General features: G+C 41.5%; 3 protein-coding genes across 18 annotated transcripts; 1 reads left to right on the top strand and 2 right to left on the bottom strand.

The window, feature by feature from the left end:
• Positions 1 to 510: 510 nt before the first annotated feature.
• LOC124182730 (vang-like protein 2) lies at positions 511 to 6,354 on the bottom strand. Its single transcript, XM_046570341.1, has 4 exons — positions 5,485 to 6,354; positions 4,589 to 5,183; positions 4,345 to 4,503; positions 511 to 4,263 (listed from the first exon to the last, which is right to left on the bottom strand). The coding sequence occupies exons 1-4, from the start codon at positions 5,625 to 5,627 to the stop codon at positions 3,427 to 3,429; spliced, it is 1,734 nt and encodes a 577-aa protein (XP_046426297.1). The 5' UTR covers positions 5,628 to 6,354; the 3' UTR covers positions 511 to 3,426.
• A 939-nt stretch (positions 6,355 to 7,293) lies between these two features.
• Positions 7,294 to 10,480, top strand: LOC124182734 (zinc finger Ran-binding domain-containing protein 2). Of its 16 annotated transcripts, none has more exons than XM_046570350.1 (8): positions 7,296 to 7,697; positions 7,998 to 8,050; positions 8,321 to 8,402; positions 8,487 to 8,826; positions 9,047 to 9,147; positions 9,219 to 9,260; positions 9,461 to 9,556; positions 9,731 to 10,480. In XM_046570350.1, exons 1-7 carry the CDS (start codon positions 7,627 to 7,629, stop codon positions 9,519 to 9,521), a joined length of 750 nt encoding a protein of 249 aa, XP_046426306.1. In that variant the 5' UTR covers positions 7,296 to 7,626; the 3' UTR covers positions 9,522 to 9,556; positions 9,731 to 10,480. The 16 variants fall into 16 exon arrangements, 13 of the variants coding, with proteins under 13 accessions (XP_046426317.1, XP_046426306.1, XP_046426307.1 ...); XM_046570351.1 differs by having other exon boundaries at positions 9,461 to 9,543; XM_046570349.1 differs by having other exon boundaries at positions 7,297 to 7,697; positions 9,461 to 9,538.
• On the bottom strand, positions 10,030 to 17,702 carry LOC124182736 (protein BCL9 homolog). Its single transcript, XM_046570362.1, has 9 exons — positions 16,235 to 17,702; positions 15,919 to 16,160; positions 15,307 to 15,592; positions 14,735 to 15,099; positions 14,192 to 14,654; positions 13,798 to 14,008; positions 13,194 to 13,649; positions 12,437 to 13,004; positions 10,030 to 12,322 (listed from the first exon to the last, which is right to left on the bottom strand). Exons 1-9 carry the CDS (start codon positions 16,530 to 16,532, stop codon positions 11,591 to 11,593), a joined length of 3,621 nt encoding a protein of 1,206 aa, XP_046426318.1. The 5' UTR covers positions 16,533 to 17,702; the 3' UTR covers positions 10,030 to 11,590.
• Between the last annotated feature and the right edge of the window lie 95 nt (positions 17,703 to 17,797).

Genomic DNA, 17,797 nt, shown 5'->3' on the forward strand with positions numbered 1-17,797 from the left:
CAATTACCGAAAGGCAACTTTAAGTATATCAAAGAAAAATAAGTGTATTTTGTATAAAAAAGACCGAAAATCTTAACGGCGTTATTTAATGCTAGTACAAATTAACCCCCCTCCCTTCGCACACACACCTACACTGAGCACCTACACACTCGAAAATATACATTCTGCCGCGTCTGATAGAGCAATTCGTCGTATTGGTAGTTCAACTACCGAACGATAAACAATAAAGTTACGAACACCTGGACGGAATTGATACCGGGATGATAGAGCCCCCTTCTCAATGCTGTCAAAAATATCGACCCCATTGTAAACCATAATCGGGAAATAGTTGATAGGTAAATGAACAGCACGAATAAAGAAATATCTGTTTTCTAAAAAAGAACAAAAAAAAAAAAAGCAGAAGAGGAAAAAAAAACTTCAAGGGTGAAATTGCAATTCTGTTAATATCGGTCTATTCTTTTGACAGTCGTTTCAGCATCGCACTGTATGTTAATATTGAAAGCACGCTTAATGGAGACGGTCGAGACGAGATTTGAAATTCGCTGTAAAAGCATTAGTTATTTTTGCGTTAATTTTGGGAAAAGTTACAAGGTCATTTTTCGTTACGTATCAATGACTCAAGTATTTCGCTTTAGAAAAAACAAAAATCCCATTTATGACGAGGATTAATTTTTGGCCATTCTGATACTCTTAGCTTTGGATACAGATAATTATCATTCATCGACGAGTGGTTAAAAAGGGTAATTGTTGTATCAGATCGCTTTCGACACAATCCCTGGTTAAATCTAGCTTTAATTAAAAAGATACGATAATGACGAGTTACACAGGTTTTTTGATTTCATCGATTTGACAATTAGTCATTTGACTACATAGTAACATCGCTACGTTAAATATTGTCATCGGGTAGTCTGTTTTTTAATTGGACAGAGAATTCACCAGCAAGTAGTTATCAGGAAAATATCAAGACGTAAAATGTATCACCGATAACAAAGTGAGACTTTGCAATTATTTCGATCACTTTATCTCGACAACTCAACGGAATTTGGTATTCTTCTTTGATCTATCGTATTGAAATTTTTATATCATATTGTCTAAAATACAACTTCACAGAATTGTTGTGACACGAAGAAAAAGATTGTATGGTAGGGTAGCTCAGGCCTGCGATAATCCATATCAGGAATTATTATTATTCACCAACATAGCTGCTAATCGATTTTATCGGTACTTTTTTAATCCCGTACTATATAATTGTTTTGAATTACAGACAACTTCGTCCAACGACAAAGATGGATTGTATGGTAGAGTAGCATCGATCATAATCGATCTTTTGACTGACTGATCATAATGGAAATTGCCGCAGAATACATTTTTATAATACAACTGTATCGTAGGGTGGTTCTTATTTTGGTATTGTCGGAATTTCTTCGCGTTCACTCCCCAAAAGTAATTGACATATATTATAAATTACTTTAAGACTATATATCATTAAAAAAATTCTTCTAGCTATTTGGCAGGAAATTTAATGCCCTGCAAAAAAGATCTCTTGTAAAATTCTGGTAAATATTTATTATGGTATCAACGAAGAACTGACTTAATTTTTTTCACTAATATTGTGACAAATATTAATTTTACAAAAATTTTACGTGCGACCTTTTTTGTAGAGCAATAAATTTTCTATAGAATAGCCAGAGGATTCAAATGTATGCATTTTTCCATATAAAAGTTCGACTGCTTGACAGGGCATGTTAGAGTTATCGGAAAAATTCAGGTTTCGCCAGATTTTTTTTTATACATATATATTGATTACTTCTAGGGGGGAGCGCAAAGAAGTTCCGATATGACCAAAATAAGAACCACCCTACTGTGTAGGTACTCTGTATAAAGTATAGTATTAAAAAATGATGCGATCACTAGGTAGATTTTCTATCTCTAATGCTATGAAATCGTCTGTGACACCTATCTCATCTCTTTATTTGCGTAACATGTAATTAATATTTAAATAAAATTTTACATTTTGGGGTTTTGTCTTTGAAGGTAATTATTTGACTCTGTTATTTTTCGTTTTTGCAACGTGTATTCTCATATTTTAATTGTCTTTTCACGCGCCACGCATATAAATAAAAAATAGTTGCATAAAAAAGCTACACTAGGTACAATAAAAAGGGCATAGTACAAAATAAGTACAAAAAAGGCTTTAGCTATACAATTATGTGCATGTATATAGTATATACTAATACGTATCATAAATTCATAATTGTACGATTTGAAATAGCCTGATAACTATTACAATTACAATTACAATAATTATTTTTGCTATTACTTACGGTTAATAACGTTAAATAATTATTATACTACAGTAGACAGTACGTCGCGACGATAGTATTAAACTATACATAAAATTATGATATGTAGCCGCAAATGAGCCAATCAGATCCTTGTTCCGTTCTTACCTGTTTAAAAATAATTTGTGGATTGTTATGAAAAAAAAATTTGAGCTACAAACCGCTTGGCCAGCAACGTTTGCAGACAGTTTATCTAAGACTTATAAGTAATCACGTCGTCTGTAAGCTCCCTGACTTGACACATTGGCATAGCATTACAATCGGCACGCTCAGACATAGGTATCATGAATATCATTGCAAAGATTGTGCGCACTGTGATAGCGGACATTGCAATTTTATCTATAATAAACTTCCTTCCACTTTTATTTTCGTTTCTCTCTATTTTCCCTGCCATACAAACGACAGAGTTCACACCTCAAGCTTTGAACACGAATTGATAATGGACTCTATAATTGTAAAATAGAAAATAAAATTTTTAAAAAGAACATAGGCTCTACAGCTTGCAATTTTTACGTATCTTAAGTAATCAATACATATGTCGCATATTTGTTCAGTATGCAATTTACCTAGTTTTACGAATAGCACTATCGCAATTATAAGGTTGATTTTATTTCAAATACCACAGACATTAAGAAAAAAAAAACCTAGTGCGTATCTTCAATAGATAACGAATAATCATTTCCACGTGTAGAATAGGTAAAACAGAAATAATTTGTTCATCGCGATGTTTATATTTGTGTTGGCCTCCATGAAAAATTTATATCATACTTTAAAAACGTGTTGTAACTAATTTCATGACCTATCCAATTGCTTCTACACTTTACACGCATCATAAAAACAATTACGTTATCTAGTGGATACGTCTGTATAACTCGGTCAATGTATTTCGAAATATAACGAGTTTTCTCCATACGGAACGGCTTGTATCCCCTTGAACCACAACTTACGAGCTAAGTAAAATCAATTAAAGCAATTCTCCCAAAATCGTTACCAGATTTCATCCGCCATTTTTTTCAGCTTCATCACTAATACTTTATAACTAATCTCTTTTGTGACCTACTATTATTATTTTATTTTGTTAAGGCTAAACAGAAGTCTCGGAATTAAGTCGTAGCAAAAATTTGTTAGACTTGGGATGTGCGAGTTGCTCGGTGAGATTAAAATGCGGTATCCTATGCACTGTGCAAAGCAACGCGATTTCGCCCTGCCGTAGTTGAAATTCACAACCAGAGGTCAGAGATCTCGACGGCAATTCCCCTTCGCAAACTAAAGCCCAATGCTGAGACCTCCTCTGCCGTTCTTTTTCATTAGCCAGGACAGGACCCGGAGCGAAAAACGGCTCCAGGAAGGCACGAGGGGCCGCATCTTGGGCGAGACACCTAGCGAGCCGCCCCAAAATCGATTCTACCGAGTGTCGAGGCTGCTGACGCGTTACCCGTAAATATTTCTGAAGGGCCCGCGCCATAGATGGAAAAACAGCCTGTGCCGCCTCCATCGGATCCATTGGGCCCGGATTTGGTGCGGATTCGGCCTCCGAATGGAGGCGTTTTATGTGAGCGAACGCCTCCTCGGCAGCGGTGATTAGACGTGCCTTACGCTTTCTCACCCGACGCTCGTAATCGTGTTCCTCGTAAAAACGCTCGTTATGACTTGAGTCACGCCGACGGGCTTGAGCTGCGAGGACTGCTCGGTCCCCACCAGCTCCACGTTGAGTGACAGTGGTCCCGGAGCCACCGTCAACCTCGTAGAACTTGAAACTGGACTGTTTTCTATTGGATTTCGAAACCGGCAGGCGCTCTAGATAAGGATTGTAAACAGGAAACTCTGTGTAATACTTTTTCAGAACCCATACAGCCGCTCTCTGGATTGACAATTGCCCTATAGCATAAGATCTCGATTCTCCGTCTGGAGATCGTACTACCTGTAATAATCAACAATCGCGTATTAATTGGTTTTGACAGAGTAAACGTTCAACTTGAATTTTCTGAGCAAAATATTTTACCTTGAGATAAAACGTGGGCTGCAGGTGACGAATTTCAACAAGCAGTACGGCCACATAGTGAATAAACAAGAGAGTGTCGGTCAGAGTTCCAGCGTAGCTTACTAAGCTCTTATACTCTGTAATTTCCCCGTTTGCTGCAGTCTTTGCACTTTCCGTCAGCTGAAAACAAAAAACGCGACGAATTACTCTGTGAACAAAATTTACAAACTACACTTTAAAGAATTAAAAAACGGAAGATATGTACCTGAACAACGTAAAAAAGCCAGTACGTGCAAATGCACAACAGCGTTAGCATCAGTACACCAAATCTGAATAGGAATATTCGAGGCATGGTAGCGTTCGCAGGTCTGAGAAAGACTGCCCAACTCCCGATCCCTAACAAGACAAGCTTGAAAGCCAGGCCTACAAGCTGCCCCTTGCACTCTGCGTTGCAGGAAAGACGTTGAAGCCTTTGTTGAAGAGTAAGGACATTAGTCGAGTCTGGAAAGAAACCCAGCTTCGGGAGCACAACCATCGCTATAGGGCTGAAGAACGCACTAATTCCAAGGACCGTTGTAACTGCTGGTCCCACGTAACGGTTACACGTGAAACCAAAGGATCCGTCACTCTCGTTCTGCCAGTTGCTGACATCTTCTGTCGATTCCGACCTATCTGAGGTGTTTCCAGTAACTGCGGTCGTATTTTCTCCCCAGTTTTCATCCTGAGGCAATATCTGCACCTCGATCACCTCTTGGCCCAAGTGGTCGACATTCTCCCCACGCACATTGACAGTTGTCTGAAACGGAGCCATTTCACTGGGGTCCAAATTCTGCCTTTCCTTTCTTTGGCTGCGGCTACTTCTGTAACAGAAAAAAATTAGTGGATAACAGTTCTATGCTGAAGAAATAAAGTTTTCTTAATATTTAACGGTTCAAGTTCGGTTCTAGTCTGTAATTCCAGACTTTTCCCAACCCATAAAAAATCATAGCACTGTTATTGACTTAAACAATTACTATGAAAATAAGATATCGAAAACAAAGAATCTTGCAAAGTCTGAAACACTTGAATGTAACACATGACTAGGCTATCAGTGACAAACTTGAATCCTGAGGTTTCTGTGTCAGGAGATGTAACAAACAATAACAAATAATAACCATATACCTCGACGACCTGTGAGAATATTGACGATTGTGATGATGAGATTTGTTGTTGTGTGATCTATGATGCTTTTGCGAGCCTCTACTGTGGTGGCTGTGGCTATGGCTATGCTCGCTAGCCCCTGACTTCACGCTCTCCGTCTCCATGCCCTCCGCACAGGCAACAGCCAGCTAACCCATACAAGCATTACCTCCTCTTGTAGATTTAATCCGAAAAATCGCCGACTTCCAAGCTTGGTGATATTAATAACAAAGCGAGTATAGCTTTAGGGTTTGACACTTCCGTTTTCCTCTCTTGTGAAATCTCATGTTAATTCATTCATTCGTTTACTCGTACCATGTATTCAAAACAATCTCTTGATTTGTTTCTTTATTTATTTACTTATTTATATAGTTATATGTCACTGAACTCTTCATGGTTATTTTCTTCTTTTTTCATACTTCCATTAATTTTCTCTATTTACCCATGATCGTACATGGAGTAATTATGGTGTTTCTGAAGGTTGGTCGATGCGTAACCAGAATTTTTTTAGCTAGGCTGATATTCGTCACAGGTATTTTACACGGCGGCATCAGTATCAGACCAAAGTGACGCCGACACACCTAATGTTTACGACTACGAACCCCCTTGAAGCTTGCGCTGGTTGTTAACCGCAGCTGCATTCCGAGATAATTAACGGGTCGAGGGGTAGCAACGATTGCTGCGCTTCCACGCTTTCCATATATATATGACGCTTTCACGCCTCATGGCTCAGCAGCAATCTTCAAGCCCGGTATCCACACGCGACAGATCAAGTACTACCGTGATATAAGAAGATAAGGCGTGTTCCTCCGGCGGACGCACTTTCGTCCCGTACTGCGCCGACCATGTGGAAGCCATCTTAAAAATATACGACGCTATATTGCATTCACACTTTAAAATGTACGCCATGTGCGCTAAGCGATCTCGAATGCGATTGGTTGAAAATCCAAGACGGCCTTCACATGGTCGGGGCACGCAATTGGTTCCGAGAGACAACTGCGCAGGTACATCTTATCGTCTTTACATCATGACTACTACTGTGATTGTGAGTCACCGCGAACTTCAACCAATCAGAATCTAACTATCGCGTGGAAAGAGGAAAACCTAACCCATGCCTCCCAGAACGAAAGAGGAATGGGTTAGCTTCGTTGCATCCACAGACTTACAGAGATAGACTGTGCGGTTTGTGCACCGATCTGAAGCCGTAATTAGAAAAAGAGACCAACAGCTGGAGGGAATCCCTCACTCTAATTGGTGACCTGGTGGGGGAAACTCATAGATTCATACAAATATACCGCTTGCTTATCTTATTTCTTGCTTTTCCCACCAGCTGCTCGCCACTTTTTCAACCGTGCAGCAGAGAGGTCCGGTTTAGCTGTCTTCTCTCTTTCTAATTACGGCTTGAGCTCGACGCACGGGCCGCTCAGTCCAGAGCACGGTCTTACATACAGGTCTTGCGACTCTGAGTTTCGACGTGGGCCTCTGAACGTGTCAAGCCGCTAGCGTCGCTGCGATCGAGGGATGCCCGGTGCGACAAGGATGACGATAGTCGCACTCGCGCGTCACATGGGCGAAATTGTGAACGAAACACGATACGGAACACGCACGTCAGTCATCAAAGGCTTATTCAAACATTGTAGGTTATGTTGATGCATCCCTCGATCGCAGCTCCATCTGGATTTTTCTTCAACAGAGAAGCCACTCTCTACCATTGGAATTCTATTGAGTCGCAAGACCTGTATGTAAGACCGTGGTCCAGAGAGAAACCTCTCTCCACAGTTCCGTGTGCCAATCTCCACACGAAAAATTTGTCTAAATCACGTGACTAAACTGGCAAGAGAAGGGACAGCGGACAGTGAATTTCTGACGAAGGTACAACTCTATTCCGACTTTTCCAGCGGCGCACGGCTCGAAGCTCTGGGTGTATTTGACGCCCCATAGGTAGAAGCACACGGCAGTTGAACGGTGACAATATAACTACCTACGTACACATATATCTATACGTGTCGGCATACACGTAGACAGGCACACGAATTGGTCCTCGGTTGGACGTCACCCGAAACGCGAAACAGCGACGAGGATTGGCGACGTCGCGACGCCTTGCAGATTTATTTAGATTTAAGTATGGACACTAAAGTCGATGACGAGGGGCATCGGAGTATTAACGATGGTGACTGGATCTGCCCCGACTCCCAGTGCGTATTTTAGCAAACATGCAACGATTTTTAAATATTGTTAAACGCGTAAACCAATCGATCGGTCCGTGCATTTACCGTTTGCTGTGCTCTCTCTTCTCTGTACTGTTGATACTCTCATCTGGTTCTTCCCGATATTATCTATCGTATTAGTCTATTTTATTTTGTTCTTATTTTCATTTATAACGCCGTCTCGCATTCGAATCTTCTAAGAGACGTTGCATACGCCGTCAATAAAAAAAAGAACGAATCGTCGAGAATTAAGTACTTTGGTCAACTATTTTGTTTTAACTTTTACAGGTGTGGCAATGTTAACTTTGCTAGACGCAATTCTTGTAATCGGTGCGGCAAAGGTAAGTATGCAAACAGCGAGAAAACCACGTTTTTCATCCATTTCCTTATCAGATAAATAAAAAATCATCTACCCAATGTCAATCTTTTATTCTCCCTTTCAACTAAGTTATAAGTTTATCAATTCATTTTACACATATAGGTTTCACATACTAAAATTATATGTAAACTTAATACTTTGTCAATTTGGTTGTCAGTTTTGATTTTGAGAACAGTCAAAACTTACCAAACTTTATTCATCTCTCATCGCATTAAGTTTGATCGATTTTCAGACAGAGGGGAATGTCCTAAGAAAAAAAAGTTAGGACAAGAGATCGGCAAAGCTGCTGCGGAGAAAAGCAGGGGCTTGTTTAGGTAACTATGACAAAAAAAAAATGGAAAAAAACATGTTTACGAAAGACACTGATTTTTTAATCAACGGCTCTTTTTTATTTGCAGTGCGGATGACTGGCAGTGCAGCAAGTGTGGTAATGTGAATTGGGCACGGAGACAGCAGTGCAATATGTGCAATGCTCCGAAATTTGGTGAGGTTGAGGAACGAACTGGGTATGGAGGCGGTTACAATGATCGTGGAGTTGTCGAGTACAAGGAGCGAAAGGATGACGATGATGACGAATATGACGAATTTGGAAGGCGGAGGAAAAAGCGAAAACTCGAAAGCAGAACTTCCGACGAGGACTCCAAGGACTCATTTAAATATGTCAGCCCACCCAGAAGCAAACCGAAAGAAGATATCAAAATTGAGGAGCTGAAACCAGAGGGAAACAAAGAGGCTGATGTAATAAGTGAAAAGCTTTGTCTGGAGAGTCAAATCCCTTACCATTTGTCTTAATTTGCAGCCACCCAAAACCCCTACTTAGTATGCAAATTAGAATCCACATATTTCACCTTTTTTTTCATTGTAGCCGTATAAATATTGCACTTACATCAGTTATGGAAGGTTCAGTTTTCTTTTCACTTTCAAGTTGATAATCTGTTTCTCTTCCATCTTCTTTCAGAATGAAGATGAGGAGGAGGAAGAAGAGGAGGATGACGATGATGGCGATTTGTCCAAATATGATCTCAGTGAATGGGACGACTTTGTTCCAACCGAAAAAACGTAATAATTGCACTAATGCTAATGTCGTATGAGTGAAAAAAAAGTACAAACAAAACTTTAACCCTTTTCAGGTTAAACTGCAAAGTTACAACCTCGCGAGATCAACGGTCAAGGTAAACACGGTACGCTGCAAGTCACTTAAAGCAGCTATTTTGAATCACAGTTTTTGTTTGGCTAACTAGATTACAGAAACTTCAGTTACTAATAATTTTTCATCTTTCGAGTCTTAGTTTTGAACTTTTCATATACGAAAGCTGCGATGCAAAACAGTTCTTCAAGGCGAATTCTATACCTACTTACCCTTATTTTGTAGTCATTCAACTTTTTACAGAAACGGTGGTGAAAGACTGGACTCTGGCACATCCAGCCAATAAATGGCTGGACAGGACAGGTTTGGTCTGGATTTTGGGTATAAACTTGATTACAAAAGACAAACTTTATGTCTGAATTGATAAAGAGATTCGCTATTCGCACTGATATCTTTTTTTCTAGAAAACGATTAACTTACAAATAATAAACGGTCTGGCGAATCTTTTAGATTGAACAAAAAGTACAAATGCAAAATTTATTTTTTGTTTTCCAGATGACACAATACGCGACAAGAGTTGCTGAGTACCGATGAGCGATCATTGCTGTAAGGTGTGGCACAGTGATTTGAAAATGGCAACGCCTGATCCTGTGCCACTCGAAATAATGTTAAAAACGAGAATGAACAGCACATCCAGCACTCGTTAATACCATAGCAGAGACACGTTTACTGGTTGCCACCTCACAATCAAGTTTGCAGTCTTAGATAAGCCTTTATATCTACTAAAACCAAACCATTTTATTCCACCGAGTGATTTATGACTTTTTTATTCTCTTCATTTGGATCCTTTTTTCTCATGATAACTATTGGGTCATCGTCCTGCGCCTTAGAACATTATAAATGCTAATATCACGAACTCGAATTGCTTGAATCAAGCCAATAGTACCTAATTAAATAAGCGGGGAATACAAACCCTCCTTGCGATATCCCATTGCAGTAATGAAGTTGAAAAAAACAAGATCGGTTACATAATGAAATATTACAGACCTGTGGTCAATTTGATACAGAATTGCATAAAACATAATTCGAAATTACTCAAAACGTCGTTTTGATAAAGATTAATTTTTAGTATTATTATAAATAACGATCTATCAACTCGCACACAGTCACATACAAAACAATAAAGACATTTGTCGTTGATTACAATGATGATACCGTCCCAGTTTACGACACGGGTGAAAAAAAAAAAAAAGAAAATTACCATCCGCAGGCAATTACTAATTAAATCCGATGATTTATGTCCTCGGTAAAAGGTGATGAATTACGAAAATTATGATAGATTAATTCTTGTATCAACTTCTTGTAAATATCTTTATTTTATTTTTCATTTATAATAAAAATCATTCTTCAACAACATAATTGTTCATAGTCAATTACTTTTTTATTTTATTTTTATTTTATGTTTTCTCTCTTTTTTTCTTTCTCTCGTTCTCAATTGCTCTCTCTCTCACTCTCTCACTCTCTCTTTGCCGCTATTGAAACACACTAAGCGACTACTATCTGGGGGAGGGGGGAGGGAGGGGCATGATTATGCACAAAGTTGGTCATAGGAAAGGATAACTGGGTAAACAGGTGAGGAGGCGTGAAACGTTTCATCAGGTATTTATATAGTGTGTATCTTTATGTACAATAATAAAATTGAGCTGAATTATTTACTGGTATATCAATCATTCGTGATTCTGTTGAGAAAGAATAAACAATTTCCAATTCAATACTGGCTCTTTTCGGTTACCCATCCTATGTACAATTTGCCTTCTCATTCTTTGTTTGTAGATATTCTCTTGACTGTTATGAAAAATGAATGACTATATATGTGTACGAATAAGATTAGGTAAAATACGTTACCTAAAATTGTTATTTCAAACTATACATGTCGGGCATGTAATACAGAATAATCAATAATAATGTGTGACATACATTTTTTGTATCCCCTTATCTTGTTTTCGATCTCGAACGGTACCTCAAATGATCGAGAAAAACTTCCTCGATATCTATATTAATACGTAAAATTAAAATGCGAGATATTCAGTCATTTGAAATCCAAGATCGGGTTTGAGCAATTTTAAAAATTATGCACATCATATCCTTGTCAGCAGTCAGTAAGGAATTGGAAAATCGAAAGAAGTTCAGAGCAAGTAATTCTGTGCCACTTCTTATAAGTTGAGTCGGAGTTTCGGTGGGGTAGCATTCTATAAACTTACACCATCTTTATTTCTTCCACCCATTTTTTTTTCATTCCATTGCCTTTTATCCCAGGACAAATCTATACCTACCCGTTCGACCGGCAAAAATACAGTAAAAAAGAAAAAGAAAAAAAAAAAAAGAAACATTCACGTGCATACTAAACTCAACTTACTACTTGGGCATAAAGAACTGCTGATGTGAGTGGGAGTTTGGCGGTGGGTGAAGATTGGGATGTGGAGGTCCGCTGCCCCTCGTTCCTGTCGCATAAAGCTGCTGTTGAAAGTTGTGAAACTGCTGAGCATAGTTCGGGTCTGACATGCTGGGTCCGCCGCCGACAAACGGGCTGCTTTTGAAATTGCTGGTCGCGCCTCCCATGCTCGGCGGCAAGGGCTGCGAGGCGTCGGGAGGGCCGAGGCCCATGGGACTTCCCTTGCTCCCAGGGACGTACATGCCAGGGTTTGGCTGATTTTGTACCTGAGGAACCATTTCTGGCGGGAAGACTTTGTCTGGATCCATCATGCTACCGGGAAAAACGCCACCGCCGACCATATGCTGCATCCGCATAATATTCGGCTGTGGTCTCATATTCCCTACAGGTCTCATAGAGGGATGAACACCAACAGAATTGTTCATTGGTTGTCCGTCCATTCGCGGAGGTCCTCCCATACCCGGCAACCCTCCCATCACGTTTGACATTCCCGCATGTGGTCCCATATTATTGGGAACGCATCCATTCGGAAAATACTGAAGGTTCACAGACGGTGTAGACATCTTCGACTCAAGATTTGATAACGGATTTGTAAACCTCTGAAGGAAATCGAGGCTCGGTGGTCCTCGTGGCGCGTGCCCAACGTTTGGCCGCGCTGGAAGGTACTGGATGGTATTCGGAGCGCTGGGTTTTACCTAAACATGAAATTGGATTTTCAAATATTGGGTCATTGGTTCACAGAAGATGACTATGAAATAGTATAAAACACGGTTACAAGCAAATAAACAGTCAAGGAAAAATTGTAAGACCTGAACATTAGCTCCGTTGTAAGGACTAGGGCCAGGACCATGTCCCATGTGTCTCGGAGGGCCGTGGCCGTCGTTGGGATAAGGACCAGGGTGCATCATGGGGTGTGACATCATCGGGTTTCCCATTTTGTTGCTAATACCCGGACTACCGGTATGAGGAGTGGGACTATAACTGGCAGGCGGTCCGCCGAGTCCCATGCAGAGTCCCCCGACGTCACCAGGCTCACTGCCAGGCCCTGGCATGTGGCACCCGTTCATCTCTCCCATCTGCATCATGTGCTGCATACCGTGTGGATTGAACGGCATCATCCCCGTGTTTCCAGAGTGCATAGGACCATCCGGACCACCGCCTAAAGCGTTACTAGCCGCAGTGTTGGTCAGCTGCTGGCTCATCTGAGCTAGCGACGTTATCGGGTCAAAATGATTCGTACTCATTCCTCCAAGACTGCCTAATCTACCGCCGATGTTGTTCGGATTTAACGGAACGTTATCCGCGGGTTGATTCACGTTCACTGACGGCCTACTACATGGAAATCCTGGCCCCAGAGGCGGACCGCTATTCCCTGAACTTGTTGAATTTCCACATTGCTGCTGTTGTTGCTGTTGTTGTTGCTGTTGCTGCTGCTGTTGTTGTTGTTGTTGTTGTTGTTGTTGTTGTTGTTGTTGTTGTTGTTGTTGTTGTTGTTGTTGTTGTTGTTGTTGTTGTTGCTGCTGCTGCTGCTGCTGCTGCTGCTGCTGCTGCTGCTGCTGTTGCTGCTGCTGGTGCTGTTGTTGTTGTTGTTGTTGTTGTTGTTGTTGTTGTTGTTGTTGTTGTTGTTGCTGCTGCTGTTGTTGCTGTTGCTGCTGCTGCTGCTGCTGCTGCTGCTCTTTGCCAGATGGTGGAGAAGTGTCTACTTTAGTGTTCGGTGACGCAGGCACCGTCCTGGGGGGTCCCATGCTGTCCGAAATGTTGGTATTGTGAGGAGCCGGACTGTTTTGCGCACTTGTAGTCGTAGTTGCGCTAGTTTTATTCCCATTTTTCATAGTGTCAACCGGCGTGTGCGGTGTTGCAGTACCCGGTGTATGCGGGCTATGCAACGGCCCCGTGAACCCCCTGTTAACCCCATCCATCGAGGGACTTGCACCTTCCGATCTAGTTGGGAACTGACTACTGCTCTCCATATTTCCAGGTATCATTCTGTTTTGCACATCATTATTGCTATTGCTCGTACTCCTGAAAATAAACGAAAGAATGGTTGGTTAAGATACCGTATTCAAAAGGTACGTACACTCGGGATATCACAATGATATACATTGTACATGGAGTCATAAAATTGTTATACATTGCAAAGCAAAATACCAAAATGTGAGGTTACACTTACGTTGGCAAATTCGTGTCTTTGAGACTGGTGTTTGGCTGTTTTTGTATCGTGAGTTCCTGCCCCTCAAAGGTGTTAAGATATTGAATTTGTTGAGGACTGGGTACTGGCATAAGATTTGCCTCTTTGACACCGCTCGCGTTCACCGCTGTACCATGTTGCTGTTTCTGCTGTGCCAGCGATTGCAACGTTCGGCAAAACATACCATCCATTGCTAAAAACAAAAATTATGCATTATAGTTTAAGAATGATATTGAACCTTATGGAACAATGATCAAAATTAACGTCTTGAAATGATGAAGTATTAGGTTCACACCAAAATGACAAACTACATAAAGAATAAAATGTGAAAAAAATTGAAACTCTAAGCGATGCAATCACTTTTCTTTCTACTTACTGGTAGATGGTTGACTAGATGGAAAGTCAAGGGGGTCCTTTTGAGTTGTGGCTCCATTAGGACTGAGGGTAGTAAGGTGTGAATGTGAGATGGGGGTCCCTGGGTTGCTGTGGTTCAGTCTAGGCCCTGGTGCTCCAGTGGGAGGGCCAGCTCCAGGATTGGGAGAATCCTGACTCGTAGGACTCTGGCCAGTGAGATGTCCAGATCTTTGTACATTGTTTCCAAGTTGAAACTGCCTGTTGCAATCTGCCGGGGAATTCAGGGCCGAACTAGCACGTGGCGAAGGAAGAGACAAGTTGCTAGTTGGATTGTTGGGCGACGATGGGTTTGGGCTCTGTATGGCAATTGGCACGCTCGCCGACCTCGTTGTCTGGTGATAAGGAGGCGGAGGTCCCTGGCCACGTGGTGTCGGTCCGATGCCTGCCCCTCTCAAAGTTGCAGTGTTAGGACTGCCTACCCCTACCTATAACGAGATGTTCATATTGTAACCTCTGAAACATTGAATCGGAGCATCTGACTACCATAAAATCAACTAATATAGACCTTATTTTTGCCGTCAAAAAAGTGGTGTTGCAATTTGTGCCAGTCAACGGCAGGCGGGCCTGCTAAAGGGCCGCTAGAAACATTCCCCGCGCCTTGTGCAGGTGCCTGAGGAGGCCCTTGGGTAGGGTCCAAGCTGCCAGCAGCAGGGCCTTCGTCTTTGCGCTCGGGGAAAAGCATCATATGCATTTTTCTTATAGTGGCAAGCTGCTCTTCACGGTGCAGACGTTGCTGAGGGGTCAAATTCTCGTCAGGTACCTTGACACCCTGCAGAGAAGGCTGCAGACCTGAGGAACCAGGACTGTTCGGTGCCCCCAGGAGGCTTGGGCTGTGGCCCAATGCGGTGCTAGTTGGTGGCTGAGAATTACCTGTCCAGGATCAAAAATCGTTGACGTCATCAATCATATACATACAACCGCTGCTTTTCCAGAGCTCGTCTAAGCTCCGGGCAGCCAATTAAAAATACGATTCACCGCTCTCCAAACAACATTCAACATTCGTTCATTTTTATTACTTTCGGTCAAAAGCGGATAGTCGAATTTCGTTTGGTCCAACTCAATTATTAGCGGTAATACCTGGGTTGTTAGGGGAGTTCGGCACAAGGCAAGGCACATCGATATTGTTATCGTCGAGGGAGGAGTCTGGGTTGCCCATTGAGCTACTGCCATTCAAGTTTCTGATTGTACTTTGCTCATTCCAAAACGGAGGCGCATTAGGTTCAAGTGCAGGAAGGTCCGGCGGCTGCTCGGTGGGAAAAGCACTATTCGGCCCGCCCTGTTGGCCTTTCTGCTTCATCATCGCTAGATTATTCAACCACTGGGCAGGGTTTGGTCTGAACTGGTTCACCTTACTAGGGTGTTTCTGAAACGACAATGGTGATAAAAAAATTCTTCTATTTCAATAATCTGCAGAAATATACCAATTGCTATCTTCGCTCAGTGGTTTACAATATAAATCAATACGCTATGGTGGTCTCAACTATTCTTCAATATTGATATCTGTCATTATCAAGTTTAATTTGATAGAAAATTATTGAATCATTGGAAGAATAAAAAAGTTAACAAGTTACGATAAAAGGGAGCAATTTCTGCAATTAATGACTTAAAGGTATATTATATTTCAAAATTTAAATAAAATACCCTGACTTTTCCTGACTTTCCAGATTTGTGACGATCCTGCCTACGTACCTCCAGATACTTCTTGGTGCCTGGCTGTGCGCAATGATAAGCAATTATCGATGGGAATTGTCCCTGCAAAACCGCTTCTGCGCCTTTATTTGCCAGCATAGTAGAAAATACAAATATCTGGCTCTGCTGTTGCATGTACTGAGCATCCCCTCCGCCTGTGCCAGTGCCCATTTGCTTGGCAAGCACATTGCTCACTAGGGGTTGAATTCCGTCAGACGAGAGTCCAACGCTTGCTGCACAGTCTGGGTAAAATAATAAATAGTAATCGTTAATCTATGCCCAAGGTGAAAAATTAACCAAGATACCGAGTACGCACCATTTTGCAGATCATCGCCAGGATGGTTCTGTTCATTTTCCTGTTTTACAGAGCCAAGTATGGATTGATTATTAGTACTATTTTGATTTTCTTGAGACATAGTGCCATCCGTGTGATTGGGATCGATGTTTGAATCCCTTTGGCATTCCGTCGATTCCTCCCTGATGGTGTTCTCATTATTGCCAGTTCCTGCTACCCCGGACTCCTCCTTTATTTTAACCGAATCTGTATCAGGTTCCTCCTTGACGACGGTGGTCGTAACGCACGTTGCTTCGCTCGATTTTTTCTCCGTTTTCATTTTCGTATTATCGGAGACGAGCGACGACGACGTCAAACGGCTGTTGATACTTTTTCACCACTGAGCAGCATGGCCAGTCTAGTTTTTCAATCCATCCATGATTAAGGATAACAATTCCACCGATACAACATCCAATGATTAACTCAAGATATTCTTTAGATCTCTTGTCCGTCAAGAAAGATTGGAAAAAAAATACCCAAGAAACACAGGAGCGAAAAGATGAAAAGAAATAAAAATAAGAATATCCAATATCCACACTCGAGCACACACACGCGCGAGAAAAGCACAAAACTGAAAAACTCGTGATATGCGAAGTGAGAATAAATTTTTAAAAAAAGTATGTAGGAACTACGTATTACGTGCACTGATCAAGGCAGCAGCGTGTCCCCAACCAGAAGCATGTTTTGGCTTCACCTTCGGCCAGCAGAGTGTTATTGTTCGGCTGGGACGCGGGGGAGGAATCACCTGATGCGAGAATGGAGGTTGAAATTGCTTTACTTCACGCAGGATACGTCGCACTTGTTCACACGGACAGTTGTTTATTATCCGATTTTATAGGCACTGGGAGAACTGGGTTGATGGTAAAACGCTCCGCACGACGGCGGATTGAGTTCAGAGTCGCGAGAGTCGAGAGGCCGAAATGTCAGCCCATAAAGCCTCGGATTACCGAGGTCTGCATGCCTTCGGCCGTGGAAAATTTTTTATCCGTTATACAGACGCCGGTATTACTGTTATTGAGGCTTGTCCACCGATCGACGACGTTACACTTGATTTTCACCGCCTAGAACCTCGGCATTGTGTTTCTTCAGCTTTTATTTGTCACTTCATGGTCGCTTTGCTTATTTATTTCTTTTCAAACACGCTTGCCAACCCCTAGCCTATTGTTAATTCATCAAGGGTATACACAGTATGCAATATCAGATTTTGTTACTAGATTTTTCGTTCAGATCTGCCACTATTAAGTGCAGTATTGCCATGTATGTTATGTACTGTGCATTCAACCATTTGCTGGGAGTTCTGACGATGATCGGTGGTTCTGTGTTTCACCCGCTCTACTTGGATTGTTGGTGATCTCTATTTCACTTCTAGAGAATTAGGTCCATGAATTTTCAGCGCTACCGCAGTTCATTTTGCAACTCAGCCATGGGAAAAGGAACGAATATAGTTCACGGACAGTGCCCGAAATTTTGAAACACGACCGAACGTTGTATAGTTAGTCCATATGATAAAGTAACACAAGCGCGAGGTGCTGCCATCTAACGTTT

Source organism: Neodiprion fabricii, chromosome 5 (genome assembly GCF_021155785.1).
Source record: "Neodiprion fabricii isolate iyNeoFabr1 chromosome 5, iyNeoFabr1.1, whole genome shotgun sequence".
NCBI lineage: Eukaryota > Metazoa > Arthropoda > Insecta > Hymenoptera > Diprionidae > Neodiprion > Neodiprion fabricii.